The following is a 17,027-nucleotide window of genomic DNA, read 5'->3' on the forward strand; positions in this document are numbered from 1 at the left end:
ACCAGGCTTAAAAAAAGTAAATACAGGAATCAGTTCATTTTATTCGAAATTCTTGAATTTGATTCAAATGACTGAAACAAGTAAGAGAATACAAAAATAATTTATTAATTTACCTCTTTTTCTCATTGTTTTGAAGTGATGGTAAGTAATTCTTAAGTGGAATAGTTTGTACTGTTTTTGTTTTTCCCCCAAAATACTATTTAAAGTTTGGTGTACTACAGTTAGTTTATAAAGTGGACAGCTATCTTTGCTCTAGTGCAGTATATCATTTGAAATTTTTTTATTTTTAAATCCTACCAATTCATACAGTATTGCAAGAAATTGTACTTCCCTAAATACTTTAAAACTAGCATGAATGGGTCATAAAAAGTTAAGTGTCTTTATTTTGAACACTATACATTATTGATTTGTTAAACTTTCAACCCACTGGCCAATAGTTTTATGATTTGTCTTGATGTTCTCAAAGACCAACAGATATCAACACTTAAGAGAACTCTTGCTTTTTTTGTTTTAATCTTTGTCACACTGCTGTTCAGTAAGAACTTTTAATTACATTTTAAATTAAACATAAATTTGATCCTTGAAATATACACATTTTGTTTAAACTTTTAAAATACATTCTTTGGATGACTTCTAACTGATGAGCTGATAATTTCAAACTTAAAATATATTCAATTTTGGCGTAGGTCACAACACTGGTCAGTCAGAAAGGTCCAGTCAAAAAGAAGAAAGGACATTCCAAAAAAGCCCACGTTCTCAGTGCTGCTGTGCAGAAAGCTACGGAAAACTTTATTGAACGTGGTGAAGAGATCGCAGAAGAAAATCCTGAGATTCGAGAAGACATGTTGCTTGCTGTAGAGGATGTCCGTAAAACTGGTATGTATATTGCTATAAAAACCTTCTTGTATTTGGTTTATACAATTACTTTTTCTCTTCCCTTTCTCTTTTTCTTCTGAAAGAATTTACTCTGAAGCCATTAGTAAATTATTCTGTCAGCAGCATTGCAGGTCCATGGGCAAGAAAAGTGACTCTTAGATTGCCCAGTCCACCAAACTGGAAATTGGTGGTGTAGAATTACAGTTTGTTACCCTAATCCATGTTAGGTGCGTAATATTCAGAAGTTGTTCATTGGCTTGCAGTTCTGTGTTCAGCATCCCCTGGGAGTCAGAGAAGGCATTTTAGTACTCCAGCGCCGCCCCGACTGGCCTCGTGCCGGTGGCACGTAAAAAGCACCATCTGTTCGTGGCCGTTGCCAACCTCGCCTGGCCTCCGTGCTGGTGGCACATAAAAAGCACCATCCGATCGTGGCCGTTTGCCAGACTCGTCTGGCATGTAAAAAGCACCCACTACACTCATGGAGTGGTTGGCATTAGGAAGGGCATCCAGCCGTAGAAACATTGCCAGATCAGACTGGGCCTGGTGCAGCCTTCTGGCTTCCCAGACCCCACTTGAACCGTCCAACCCATACTAGCATGGAAAGCGGATGCTAAACGATGATGATGATGTCCTGTTAAGTTTGAATCCTTGTCCTCATTAGGAACTGCCTGTAATAGTGGGTGTTCAACAGCTGAATCATTAACATATATATATATCCACTACTTGATCAGCATCTTCTTAGCCATGAAAGTTAGCCATCATGTTATTTATTAGGTGTTTCCAGCCAAGCCTGCCTAAGCTATGAGGAGTATATTATCAGATTAATGTCAGTCAGACTCGAACTTAGCATAATCATCATTATTGTTTTTATGTCAATTTTACCATGCTTGCACAGTTCAGATGGAATTTGTTGAGGTAGATTTTCTATAGTTTGATACCCTTCCTTTTGCCAATACTCACTTGTTAGACTTGCTACATGGATCAAAAAAAAAAAAAATGAAAAAAGCAACCCTGAAATAATGTTTCAAATGGTGGCCCTCATGGAGGCAAAGACGAATGACCAAGACCTTTCGAATTATGTTGTGCTTGAGAAGACCCAAGCCAAATAAAATCACAGTCGTAGCAGATACTGGTGTCATGCAAATGGCACTTGTGCTAGTGGCATGTAAAAGCACCCATTACACACACAGTGGTTAGTGTTAGGAAGGGCCTCCAGCCATAGGAACTATGCCAGATCAGATTTAAGTCTGGTGCGGCCTTCAAGCTTGCCAGCCCTGTTCAAACCATCCAACCCGTGCCAGCATGGACAACGAATATTAAATGATGATGATGACTACTAGTCAATAACTATTATTTTCACTTTTTCTGGTAAGTACGGAAGACACTTCTGAATATATATTTCAGTCAAAAACTCATCAGTCTTAGACATCATCAGTAAAGCATAGCCCTCAACAGACTTAATCGTTTGTCTATCCTGTGTATCACACGAACATATTTTCCTGGATTCCATGAGTCCTATGATATACTTTCCCAATTTATTCAATGACCAGAGTAGCATAGGATTTAGAAAAGTTTTATATTATTCAGGAGTGAGACTGTAACCGTGGCCTATGCCAGTGCAGCAAAACCAGCCCATTTAAGAGTACCCTTCAATTGTTGGGCAATTTGTTGTGCTTGAGAAGTCCTGTCAGGGCAAGTTGTCATGGCTGATGACTGTATCGCCTGATTGGTACCTGTGCCAATGGCACGTAAAAAGCACTATTCGAGTGTGGTTGATGCCAGTGCTACCTGATTGGTCCTATGCCTGCAGCATGTAAAAAGCACCATTCAAACCTGATCGTTGCTAGTGCTACTTGACTGGTTCCCATGCCAGTGGGATGTAAAAAGCACCATTTGAGCTTGGTCAATGCCAGTGCCGGTCGACTGGTCCCATGCCGGTGGCATGTAAAAAGCACCATACGAGCGTGGTCATTGCCAGTGTCGCCTGACTGGTTCCTGTGCCAGTGGCATGTAAAAAGCACAATTCAAATGTGGCTGGTGCCAGTACCGCCTGACTGGCCCTTATGCCAGTGGTACGTAAAAGCACCCTCTTCATCCTTGGAGTGGCTGGTGTTAGGAAGGGCATCCAGCTGTAGAAACATTGCCAGATTGGATTGGAGCCTAATGCAGCATGGAAAGGGGACGTTAAACGACAATGATGATGATAACATGAAATAAGGGCTAACTAAAGGTTTGAAAACAAGCTTGAACTTTTAGGACAAATTTATGAATGCTTTGAACAGGCAAAGGCTTAACAAGATAGTGGCAAAAGTATCAAATTATCTACTAGTTTAATAAGCTATTATTAAATTAATATTTCATGTCTAATAAAATAATGAAGTGTTATTTAATTGAAGTTTAATAAATTCTATGAAATCTATTATTCATTTTGCTCTTTATATACTAAATCTTCAATTATATCACTTGTACATTGTTTATAGATCCAGAAATAATTTAGTCCATTTGCATATGGCCTTTTGGTAACTGCTGTATAGCCATATAAATGTTATATACAACAATGCATTATTTTGTATCGGTAAAACATATTTCTGAAAGATGAAAGCCAAACATTTACTCAAATGCTATGGTGGTCTTCCATGTAACTATTAGGTAAGGTGGCGAGCTGGCAGAAACATTAGCACACCGGGCGAAATGCTCAGCGGTATTTCGTCTGCCGCTACGTTCTGAGTTCAAATTCCGCCAAGGTCGACTTTGCCTTTCATCCTTTCGGGGTCGATTAAATAAGTACCAGTTACGCACTGGAGTCGATATAATCGACTTAATCCGTTTGTCTGTCCTTGTTTGTCCTCTCTGTGTTTAGCCCCTTGTGGGTAGTAAAGAAATAGGTATGCGAAAAGTAGTGGCCTAATTCCTCTTGACAAAATTCAGTGCTGAATGTTTTCTTTTCTTGCCCTCAATAAACAATGGTGTAGTTAAAAGCTTGAAAATCAAAATGAATTCTTCGTTTGACCAAATACTTTTCATATATCTGTAGAAAGTGTACCAACCAGATTTTGTAACCTCTACATGGGTTTCTAGACTTGCTAGAAATAGCAGCCTGTCTTAAAAATGATGTGTAATATATATATATATATATATATATATAAGATATACAGTGTTCTAAAAATGATGGGATGGTCATGGCTGAACTGTTTCTGATCATAAGTTTGTTCATAGAGAGAGGAGAAAGAGAAGCCCATTAATCTAAACATTTGATTGGGTTTGAAATTAGATATGTTATATGTTAATTTTTTTTTTCTTCTGTGTTTTAATAAACTTTAGAATCTCTATGCATTACATTGTCCATAGCAAAATGGTAATTGAACCATTTCTAGTTTATTGGATCTAGATTACTTCTCCTTGCATTGATATTTTATGAGTTATCTTCATTAGATATCATAGTACAGCTCCCATGACTTTCGGAAACATTTTTTCATGCTAAGAGTTGCTGAAGCATGGAACAAACTGCCGGCATCAGTTGTTAGTTGTCGGAGCACTGCATCCTTCAAAACTTCCATGCTTCCTGAGATTCGCCAACACTACACCTGATTTTCTCCCCTCCATACACACACAAGCATGTATCTGACTCATACATTGTTCACTTTCCAGACATTTGTACATTACTGCATATACTTTATACGCACTTTTGACAAGTTGTGGTGCACCTGAGCACTATATACAATAATTTCATTATTATTATTATTTATGATTTCCATTCTAGGTGATGAAATGGGAAGAGCCTCTCAAGAATTTGCTAATGATCCTTGTTCTTCCGCTAAACGAAGTGCTATGGTTCTAGCAGCTAGAGGACTTCTCTCAGCAGTGACTCGTCTTCTAATCTTGGCAGATATGTCTGATGTGAATCATCTTCTGAAGACTTTACATAATGTAAGTCTAAATTTCCTGTTTAATTTTTTCCATATAAAAATGAAATTTCATCTCAGTATGTTGGATCTCTCAAAGATATCAAAAGACTGTGGCAAAACATTTTAAGGAGGGACCCATCCAACTTGTCTGAAAAACAGGCATAAAAATATGATTGCACATACATTTTAAAATCTGCTAGTCCTCTTTATCCCTAATGCATTATTAAATATTGACTGCTCCTTGTCATTTAACCAGGTTTTTGCTTGTATGTTGGGTCTTACCACCATCTTTATCAATGAAATTAGGTTGTACTGTCCTGCACCAAATCTTCTCTCAGGTACCAAGTTTAGCTTTTCTTGAGGAACCTGACACTGCAGTGGGGGGAAAAAATGGATTAACCAATACAAATAGTCATTATTATGATAACTTTCCCATCTAGTATGTTTTATAGTAAACTCTTTATTTGGCTGGTATTTAATTATACTGATCCAAAAAGGATGATATGTGAGGATAACCTCTGGGTAGTTTGAACTTAGAATGTAAATAACTGAATACTGCAAGCATTTTGTTTGAGGCTCTAATGATTCTGTCAGTCCACTGTCTAATATTAACATGCGATCTATATAGCTACACTGATACATTTTTTATCTTAACCTCCAGTAATGCTAAACTATTTGGATATGCAAAGCGGTGAGCTGGCAGAAACGTTAGCACGCCGGGCGAAATGCTCAGTAGTATTTCGTCTGTCATTACGTTCTGGGTTCAAACACCGCCGAGGTCAACTTTGCCTTTCATCTTTTCGGGGTTGATAAAGTACCAGTTGCGCACTGGGGTCGATGTAGTTGACTTAATCCCTTTGTCTGTCTTTGTTTGTCCCCTCTATGTTTAGCCCCTTGTGGGCAATAAAGAAATATATTTGGATATGCATTTTTCAATAACTTGTTTTAATAGCTAAATTACTAAAAACATTTATTCTTTTAATAAAAAGAAAACAATTTTCTTTTAGAGTGGTTGCATACTGTCAACTTAACATGACAGTCCCGTAAGGGAATTACACCACCGCTGTTCAGCCCTAGGAATCATCAACGCTTCCTGTCGGCTTTGACACATTTCCTGTGTCCTTATATATTTACGAAGGAGGTATTTGTCTCCCCTTCGTAAATATATAAGGACACAGGAAATGTATCAAGGCCGATAGGAAGCGTCGATGCTTCCTAGGGCTAAACAGCGGTGGTGTAATTCCCTTACAGGACTGTCACATTAAGTCGACAGTATGCAACCACTCTATCGCTCCACCACCACTCATGTCTCTATGAGATATTTAGAAATTTAATATTTCTAATTTTCTTTTAATAATATTAAATCAAATTTGCTTAGATATATAAAAATGCCTCAGATTTTAGTGTTTTTTCTCTATCAGTTATTAATACCTCTATAAGCATTGACACTTGTCATGAAGCTTTGGTTCTGATATTGAACTCCTTACATTCTTAAGCTGTTGATTTTTAAAACAATTTTTTTTTTCGTGAACAATGCTCAGTGTGTTACTAAGTCAGATCTATGGGTGCAGTAGAAGATATTGCCCAAGGTGTTGCATTCCCTCTCTCTCTTTCGGAGAGGCACTGAGCAGCTATACGCACACATACACACACGGCAGTAACTTCCACCTACTGAATTCAATCACAAAGCTCCTGTCGGCTCGGGGCTATAGTGGAAAGCACCTACCCAAAGTGCCATGCAGTGGGACTGAACCCGAAACCATGTAGTTAGGAAGCAAGCTCCCTAACCACACAGCCATACCCGCATTGTAAAATGGAATCCTGAACCACATGGTCAGAAAGTGGACTTCTCTAACACCTCCATACTTGTTTCTATATGTATTTCTGTTTTTCTCCATGTGCAAATATTTTTCTGTTGATCAAAGACAAGAGACCTACTGTACTGAGGAAGTCCCACATGACACAAATGTGAATATAACTGTCCTCTTGCTAGTAAACAAAGATAAAATAGTTTCTTAATCCCTAGGTAATTTTGTGAAATGTATTCTTAATATTCTCTCTTTTTCTGTGAGAGTTGCAAACAATTGCTGCTAAAGTTTTTGGTTTCTTTCTCGAAATGTCATTAGAACATAAGGTAGAATGCCTCACTGATGCTATGTATTCTAAGTTCAAACCTTGCCACGGTCAACTTTGCTTTTTATCCCTTCAGATGTAAATTAAAAATACCTATCCAGGGGAGTGAATTGGTGAAACTAAAACCCTTTGAACTGGTTGTCTTGGGGTATTTTTTCCAGTTGTGTGGCCTGCTTGGGAGTAGATTTAATCCATCACCTGGATTGTCTACCACCTGGGGTACATTTGCTGAGTACACTCTATTGAAAGCATTTACACCAAGTCTCTGGTTTGAAAGTGCCCTTAATTCTCTCTCCCACCAGTCTTGTAGTTCTGTGCAGTGTTAGGAGCACTACTTTACCTCTTGACAAAAGATTAAAAGAAAAAAAACAACCCAACAATGTGGAAAATTCAATTGTTAATTTTTAACATTATTCAATGCATTACCCTTTAATTTATTCATTTAAAATCATACCAGTGGCCTGCTTGAATTATTTTCCTTCACTTATTTTCTGTTGTTCATGTTCTTAGGAAAGGGAAATAAAATTTAGAAATCAACCTCTTTTGTAAATATATAAAAATTATTTATCAAAAGTTTGAAACAAATATCTTTTAACACTTGTCTTATTTTAACCCAGGTTGAAAATGATTTGGATCGTATAAAGAATGCCAGCAGTCAACATGAACTTTTAGCAAGTTTTGATGACTTTGGGAAAAGTGTCCAACAGCTGTCAGACAGGGCAGCTAAAAGACAAGCTGTGAGTATATTCACTTCTGAAACTTTGTCAATCGTACTGCACTTTTATATTTTACACTTGTTCTTGTAACATGGCAAGCCTTAATCCAGTACACCTGTCATTGATGGCAAGTCAAGTCATGACCAGCTTACCTGTATTTCACACAGGGTTTCTAGGGTGACATATTCTGATGTATTTTCAGTTTTTAAGGTAATAGGATATGACTGAAAGATTTGGCTGCTATTTCTACCCAGTCAAGCAAGTACACAGCAACTTCATTGGCTTGACAATAGTATTAAATAACTGAAAGGTTGGAAGGAGAAAACTTCTTGACTTCACTGTGGATATAATGTTTGATTTATGGATATTCATCATCATCATCATCACCATTTAACATCCGTTTTCCGTGCTAGCACGGGTTGGACGGTTTGACCGGGGTCTGGGAAGCCAGGTGGCTGCACCAGGCTCCAGTCTGATCTAGTAGTGTTTCTACAGCTGGATGCCCTTCCTAACGCCAACCACTCCGTGAGTGTAGTGGGCGCTTTTTACGTGCCAGGGGAGTCTGTCAGTGGCCATGATCGGTTGGTGCTTTTTACATGCCACCGGCACAGAAGAGAGAGAGGCTGTTAGTTGTCACTTCATCTCATGGAAAAATTACTAATGAAAAGTGTCTGCATTTGCTTCTTGCTAATGTTTTATTACAATTTGTTGTGTTGACATGGAATTTTATAAATATTGTGCTATTCTAGATCAGCTCTGATTTAACTGACCATTAGTACACAGGTTGTCAGTCAAACTACTGTTACCCACAGATCCGTTGTTCCAGATATACTATGACTGAGACCAATAATGCACCCTCTCACATGTAGTGATTAATCCTATGGGACAGTTTGAATATATTATATTCTCTTTATTGTTGAATCGGTTGTGAGTGAATTTGACTGGCAGAATCTAAAAGTCCATCTTGTGTATATTTGTCTGAAAGTGCTCATGTCTTCTAGACTGAATTTGCATTATTTAAACATCCACACTAAAAATGACTTCACTATAACGATATTGTTTATATTTTTTAAGGATTTAAAAGACCCACGGCGTAGAGACGACTTGGCTTCTGCTCGTGCTGTGCTAAAGAAGAACAGTATGATGCTTTTGACCACTTCTAAGGTAGTATTTTGTTAATTATTTTTTTGGATTATAGTATGTGAAATTTTTCATGATTGATTGACTATCTTGGTGTGAGGTTTGCTTATACTTGATTTGTTAATTTTGTTCAGATGCTGTGGTTGTGGGTCCTGGCCTATAATTGGTCTGTCAGTAGCTGTGGTGTGAGATTTATTACAGTTGGTTGGTTGGTTGGTCATTGGTGTTATGCTAGCCTGTTGTTGGTTTATAGCAGTGTTAGTTACCTGTTTTTGGTCTCTGTGTGCAAGGGTTGCCTATTGTTGGTATGTAGCTGTGCCTTAAGGCTTGTTTGTAAGTGGTTTACAGGTGTGTTGTGAAGCTCATATATAGCTGATTGGTTGCTGTTTTGTAGTTTTCCTCAGCTCTGCTATATGTGGTTTGCTAATGGTTGTTTTGTGATTGTGTTCCAAGACGTTTTGTGTTTGAGAATTACCTGTGGCTGCAAATCTTATATATTTCAACATAATATGCGCTTATTACACACATGTGAGTGAGAACACTTTGAGATATTTTTGGTATCTAACATATGTCAGATACTGCAAGCACTGCTTCTGATTGGTCAATCCATGGTGATGACCCGAGATCACGGTGACGGCACTACTTTTGTCATTCATAAGTTACAACTTAACTTTCAATCTGTGTTATGTATTTCTTGAATGTTAACAAAATGTTAAACAGTCATCAGTTATTTCACCTGAAAACTTAGCGCTATAAAGTCGGACTATCTTCCTGCGGCATAACATCTTTTACAGTTACACATTGTGACGTCACTGACGTGAAATCAAGCTGTATTCATGCGCGCTTCAACACAATGTGAAGAATTTAGTTTTATTGGGTTAATAAAATATGGTCGTTTATTCGTGTGTAATAAATAAAATACCAAACTCATTCCCTATGGATACCGTATTTATTACAACTCGTGGCTTGTAAACGTATCTAACTCGCTTTTGCTTGTTAGATACGTTTACAAGCCACTCGTTGTAATAAATACGGTATCCATAGGGAACTCGTTTGGTATTCTCTATATGTCACATGATTACTCTCTCATTAGGTGAGCCTTATATTAGAAAGGTAGTCATTTCTAATTTTGTTGCTATAAAGGTATATAGTTGACTAGTAGTATATTTCTAGCATATATTTTATTTAAACTCTGAAGAGTGATTGCCACCATGTAAAGCAAGTAAATACTATGTAACTAAACCAACTTGTGAGAGCATGTGATATATGTCATTCTAAGGTTGACTTACAATGAGAGAAATCTAATCCTTCAGTCTGAAGTATAATTAAATTATAGCATCATTTGTGGTGACTGCCTTGTGTACTGAGACTTGCATACTCAAAGAAACTTGCTCTCATCTGGATTCTCACTCACTTCTGTAGACCTGCTCATACATGAACTTATGTAGTCTTGCCTTCACTTGCATTAACAAGGCCAAGGATTTGAATACTTTGATTTACAAAGTCAGAAAACAGCACAGCTCCCATGACTTCAGGAAACATTTTTTCACGCTGAGAGTTGCTGAAGCATGGAACAAACTGCCGGCATCACTTGTTAGTTGTCGGAGCACTGCGTCCTTCAAAACTTCCATGCTTTCTGAGATTCGCCAACACTACACCTGATTTTCTCCCCTCCATACACACACAAGCATGTATCTGACTCATACATTGTTCGCTTTCCAGACATTTTTACATTACTGCATATACTTTATATGCACTTTTGACAAGTTGTGGTGCACCTGAGCACCGTATACAATAATTTCATTATTATTATTATTATTATAAAGACTTGGAACTTGTGTCCACAGATGAATTTTTGCCTGCATTCAAATCTGAATTTTACTGATGAAACTTCTAAAAACCCCAATTGAAAATCCTTAAGACCAAAACTGTAATTTCATATAAGTTGCATATTTATATATTTAAAGATTCGTTTTTCTCAGTATGTTGCTTGACTTGCCTGAAATAGAAAGGAAATCTCTCTCCAATCACATCCTAATGTCTTTTTGAAGAAATTGTCACATTGAGTTATGTAGTTTTAGTTACACTGTCATATCATCATCAGTCTGTTTTTCATGCTAGCATGGGTTTGACGGTTTGACTGAAAACTGGTAAGCTGGGGGACTGCACCAAGTTTCAATCCAGCTTGGCATAGTTTGTACTGCTGGATGCCCTTCCTAATGCGAACCACTCCAAGAGTGTAGTTGGTGCATTTTACATGCCACTGGCATGGGTGCCAGTTACGAAACACCAGCACTGGCCACGACTACGATCTCACTTGGCTTGACAGGTTTCCTCAAGCATGGTTCATTGCCAAAGCTCTTGGTCACTTGTCACTGCCTCTGTGAAGCCCAAAGTTCAAAGGGTACTTTTTACATGTCACCTACATGGGTGTCAGGTACACGATACTGGCATTAGACAGCGAGCTGGCAGAAACGTTAGCACGCCGGCGAAATGCTTAATGGTATTTCATCTGCTGTTACGTTCTGAGTTCAAATTCTGCCGAGGTCGACTTTGCCTTCCATCCTTTCGGGGTCGATTAAATAAGTACCAGTTACGCACTGGGGTCGATATAATCGACTTAATCCGTTTGTCTGTCCTTGTTTGCCCTCTCTATGTTTAGCCCCTTGTGGGTAGTAAAGAAATAGATACTGGCATTAGACAAAAAAAAAACGTATAGTTATAATGTAAACTTTCAAAATCCAGGTTTATTTGCGTCTAAGCAATAAGTCTGTGAGATTCGTCATCATTTAATAGCTGTTTTCTATGCTTTTTCCTTGGCATCAGCACCAATGCTTTTTATGTGGCATTAGCACTGACAGGGTCACTAAATATCTTGCTAGATAAAAACCCACTCGGCTGGGAGGGGGGAAGTGATATTGAGTGGGTGTGGCTTTGTGTCATTTGAGAGATTTAAGATCTAGAAAGGACAAATATATGTGCCTTGCTGTAGAGTAGATACATGGATACCCCAGTTGGAAGAGAAGGGAAAATGAGTTAGAGAGCAAGATAAAGAAAATGGTGTTGAGTATATTTTACCTCCATGGTACATTTGATGCTTGTGTAATCATTTATTATAAAATAGATTCCATGTGTTCTGTTTAAAGTGTCTGCTACTCTAGGCCGACGAAGGACAATCATCCTGAAACACGACCAGAATGCAGCCCGGGCGGCTGGGGGTATTTGTCTCCCCTTCGTAAATGTATATAAGGACACAGGAAAAATGTGTCAAAGCCATCAGGAGGCGTCGATGCTTCCTAAGGCTAAACAGCGGTGGTGTACCCCCTACTGTCACGTTTGTGTTAGATTGACAGTATACAACCATTCTATTGCCCCACCACCGTACATGTCTCTATGAGAGATTTAGAAATTTAGTATTTCTGATATTTATAATTGTTTTAAATTTATTAAACCTTATCTATCTCGTAATTTTATTGACTCTTTTGTAAAGTAATATTTAAAACAGTGTAATAATAGAGAAGCTATTTTCATAAAGTCATTAAATTCTTGATTTAAAAAATTTAAAATACAGACGTACCTGAGAGAAAAACTGTACACAAAGGGGAGATAAGCAGCTAACAAGAGATTTTGTTGATTTCTTGAAAGATTAGACCTATGATAAGACTTTTCAGTTAGGTTATCATTTTTTTCTCAACTACATTCTCCAATGTATCCTGCCATTTTCAAGCGTATTAGGGTGTGATTGAAGAGATTTTATAGCTATTTCTAGCACTTAACAGGCACCATTGAGAAACAGTAAAACTGAAAGTCAGTAAGGTGGGGATTAGTTAGTTTCTCTTTAAAACCTATGACAAAGAACAATATTGCAGTAACCTGCCATATTTTTATATATAAAAGTGAGGTTGTGTGCTGTCTGTCTCCTACGATTTAGATTCCTAACTACTCCCACATTTTGCGGTGCAGTTTAACCAAAAGCGGGTATCTTATAGTCGGGATTCATATCGAGCCCTTCTGGGTATTAGCGCACGTCTACGATGAGTCTACGATTTTAAAAATAATTTACCATCAATTTTTCCCATTTTTAATGCATTTTTGGCATATATAAGGGAAGTAACTCTCTAAAAATGTATTATTAAATCTCAGAACGTAAAAAGCTACAGTAACACTCCCCCCTTTGTGGTTAGCCATATTGAGATGGCTATTATACTTCACATCTCTAAAAATGCTTATATAGTTATTTCCCTTACAAACCCGAGCAACGCCGGGCGATACTGCTAGTATGTAAATATATCTTTTATCTGTCCATTCCAGGCTTATGTGCGACATCCGGAACTTTCTGCAGCCCGAGAGAATCGTGATTTCGCCTGTAAGCAGATGTGTGATGCAGTAAATTTAATCTCCGATGTTGCACAGGCCGCTGGTGTTTCCGATGTCCATCCATATGAACATCAGGGAGAACTAGCTGCTGCCCTGGATGAATTAGATGTACGTATTGCTCATATTCTCCCTCTCTCTTTATTATATATATATATATATATATATATGTATATATGTGTATGTATGTGTATGTATGTGTGTGTGTATGTATGTATGTATATGTATGTGTGTATGTGTATGTGTGTGTGTATGTATGTATGTATATGTATGTATGTGTATGTATGTATGTATATGTATGTATGTATGTATATGTATGTGTGTATGTATGTATATGTATGTGTGTATGTATGTATATGTATGTGTGTATGTATGTATATGTATGTGTGTGTGTATGTATATGTATGTGTGTGTGTGTATGTATATGCATGTGTGTGTGTATGTATATGTGTGTGTGTATGTGTATGTATATGTATATATGTATGTATGTATGTATGTAATGTATGTATGTATGTATGTATATGTATGTGTATGTATGTATGTAATGACATGCATAAGATCTGGTCATCAAATCTAAGTAGAGACTTCAAACTTGAAATCTTCAAAGCCACAGTCAAACCAATTCTACTAAATTGCTCAGAAACCTGGACGTTATCAAAGAAGCTTGAGAGGTGGTTGGATGGAACCTACACTCGCCTCCTTATGAGAGCTCAAAATCTCTCGTGGAAGCACCATCCAACCAAAATGCAAATATATGGGAAGCTACCATCTGTGTCATCTCTTGTGAAAGGTAGGAGAGTCCAGTTTGCTGGACATTGTTGTAGAGCTGAAAAAGAAGTAATTTCTACTCTTCTCTTCTGGAAGCCATCTACTCGCAATACCAGAGGGCGCACACTCTCCTACCCTGATGTAATCTCCAAGGATACAGGCATCCAGCAACAGGACCTCCGTAATGCCATGATGGACCGTGAAGTCTGGCGTAGCGTGGTAAATTCCATTGTCTCGACCACGGTCGAACAATGATGATGAATGATGATGTATGCATGTATATGTATGTATATATATATATATTGATCTGACTGTTTGAAGTTGATCTTTTTTTTTATTCATGGTTTTTTTCATTAGTCCTCTATATTTTAGTTTAGAACAATAGTGTTTCTGGAAGCTATGTATATGAAGAAATACAACATAAAAAGTTAACACATGTACAACACACATGGAATAAATTATGGGAATAACCTGATGTTAACTGTAAAACAAATTTTAAAATCCTGATGTTAGGGTTTGTCATCCACATCCATTCCTCTGATCTCTTGCTACCTACTTGGAAAACAAAGCAATAATGCATTGCTGCTATATCTTCATTCAAGGAGATGAGATTGAGGGTCCTTCAATCATTGATCAAACAAACATTGTGAAGGATTTCTCAATTCATTTAAGGATTGTAGCATCTTTATTTTTTTTTTTACTAGGAAATGGGTGTCAGTGACTTTAAAATTTCACAAGTCATTGTTTTCATCAGATAATCTGATGAAGCTAGTGACTTCAAAGTTACTCCTCTTTTCCTTTCATGTCATCATCATCGTTTGACGTCCATTTTCTATGCTGGCATGGGTTGGAGAGTTTGACTGGGGGGTCTGGGAAGCCAGGAGGCTGCACCAGGCTCCAGTCTGCTCTGGCAGTGTTTTCTACAGCTGGATGCCCTTCCTAACGCCAACCACTCTGAGAGTGTAGTGGGTGCTTTTTACATGCCACCAGCACAGGGGCCAGAGTGGGGCTGGCATCGACCATATTTGGATGGTTCTTTTATGTCCCACTGGCATGGGAGCCAGTCAAGGCGCCACTGGCATTGACCATGTTTGGATGGTGCTTTTTATGTGCCACCAGCACAGGGAGTCAGACAGGCGGCGCTGGCATCACCCACAGCAATTTCCATTTGATTTTGGTTTGATTTGATGTTGATGTACTTGACTCAATAGGTCTCCTCAAGCACAGCATGACGCCCTACAATCCAAAAGGTACTTTTGAGTGGACTGATTATGTGACACTGGCATAGACTACAGCTCTGATCTCTCTTTATTTGCTGGGTCTTCTTGGTCACAGCATATCTCCAGAGGTCTTGGTCTTTTGTCATTGCCTTTGTAAGGCCCAGCGTTCAAAGGTCATGCTTCACCACCTCATCCCATGTCTTCCTGGGTCTCCCTCTACCATGGGTTCCTGCCACTGTTTGAGAGTGGCACTTCACACAGCTCTCCTCATCCATCCTTAGTACATGACCATACCAGCACAGATTTCTCTCTTGCATGCCACATCCGATGCTTTTTATATCCAACATTTCTCTCAGGGCGCTTATACTGTGATGTGTGCACACTGGCATTTGACAGCCAGCGGATCATGCTAGCTTCATTTCTTTCGAACCTACACATGTTGTCAGCAGTCATGGCCCATGTTTCACTACTGTGAAGCATGGCAGTTTGCACATATGCATCGTACAATCTACCTTTCACTCTGAGCGAGAGACCCTTTATTGTCAGTAGAAGTAGAAGCTTTCTGAACTTTGCCCAGGCTATTCTTATTCTAGTTGTAACACTCTGAGCAGCCACCCTAAGTACATACTTGGTCACCTAGGTAGTAGAGGCTATCAACTACTTCTAGTTTCTCACCCTGGCATGTGATGGAATCTGCTTTCTGAGTATCTGTGGTGTTTATTGCCCTTGTGTATCTGCCGCACACGAAAGTTATCTTCCCAGTTAATCTTCCTTTGATGTTGCTGCACCTCTTATGTGTCCATAGCTTACACTGGGTACATCTTATGGCCACTCGTACTTGAGGTAGCCTGTAGGAGGGCATCATAAAAATGGTCCTTCTGATCATTTGGTAGGTCCACTTGTGGGGCGTAGGCAGAGATAATTGTAGCTGTGCTGTTCTACAGGACTAGTCTGAGCTTAAGCACTCTATTGCATACCCTGACAATATATATACAAATATATATCAATACACACACACACACACTTGCATATGGACATCTACTCAGTTTTTGGCTTTCAGATTTTATTCTGAAGGCATTAAGGAGTCTCAGGCTGAATTTGAAGACTTTTACGCAATATAGTGTAGAATGGGATTTAAGATAGAACTACATGGTTGCAAAGCAAATTTTTTATCTACTATCTCTGACCAATACTTATTTTATTGTGCCTGGAGGGATCAAAAAGAAAGTTTGATCTTGATATGAAATGTTCTGAATTCAAATTGCACAGAGGTTAGTTTGGCTTTTCAAGACAATAAAAATTAAAATAAAAATTCTTTTGGGCTTTTGGGATGTCTTTTCTAAATTAGTAATTAATTTCTTTGTTTTGATTTAATTACATTTCCCTCCTTTCTTTCAGCAAAAACTCATAATGGATCCTCTGGCCTATAACGAAGTTCACAGCCGACCGTCTTTGGAAGAACGTTTGGAGAGTATTGTTAGTGGTGCAGCCATCTTAGCAGATTCTTCTTGCACCCGGAATGATCGACGCGAAAAAATCATACAGGAGTGCAATGCTGTACGCCAGGCATTACAAGACTTACTCACAGAATATATGGATAATGTAAGTTATTTGGTTTTTCTTTCTAGGTTCCAAGGAAGAAATCATTTTATAGATATAAAAATTTTTTTTCCTTGAAACCTTTCATGATTAACAAAATTGAATTTTCCAGCACTGAATAAACTATGATATATATGTCCCATGTCTTATGGCCTTTCTCCTCCCATATTCATATTCTCTCTCTCTGTTGCTATTATCACGGCCCTTCCTCTTGCACTTCACTTTCAGTGCTTCTGCTTTTCTCTCTCTTTCTCTTCCCTTACTTCACTCTCTCGTTTCTTTGTACTTTCTCTCTC

The 17,027-nt window shown here is 38.2% G+C and overlaps 1 protein-coding gene across 2 annotated transcripts in view; it reads left to right on the plus strand.

The window, feature by feature from the left end:
• LOC115232414 (catenin alpha-like) overlaps nucleotides 1-17,027 on the plus strand; it is a 107,544-nt gene that overhangs the window by 24,370 nt on the left and 66,147 nt on the right. For both annotated transcript variants that reach the window (XM_029802275.2, XM_029802276.2), the window contains exons 3-8: nucleotides 687-876; nucleotides 4,637-4,803; nucleotides 7,532-7,651; nucleotides 8,705-8,794; nucleotides 13,082-13,255; nucleotides 16,531-16,734. In XM_029802275.2, the coding sequence (XP_029658135.1) occupies nucleotides 687-876; nucleotides 4,637-4,803; nucleotides 7,532-7,651; nucleotides 8,705-8,794; nucleotides 13,082-13,255; nucleotides 16,531-16,734 (945 nt within the window). The remainder of the gene's footprint in view (nucleotides 1-686; nucleotides 877-4,636; nucleotides 4,804-7,531; nucleotides 7,652-8,704; nucleotides 8,795-13,081; nucleotides 13,256-16,530; nucleotides 16,735-17,027) is intronic.

Source organism: Octopus sinensis, linkage group LG2 (assembly GCF_006345805.1).
Source record: "Octopus sinensis linkage group LG2, ASM634580v1, whole genome shotgun sequence".
Lineage (NCBI taxonomy): Eukaryota > Metazoa > Mollusca > Cephalopoda > Octopoda > Octopodidae > Octopus > Octopus sinensis.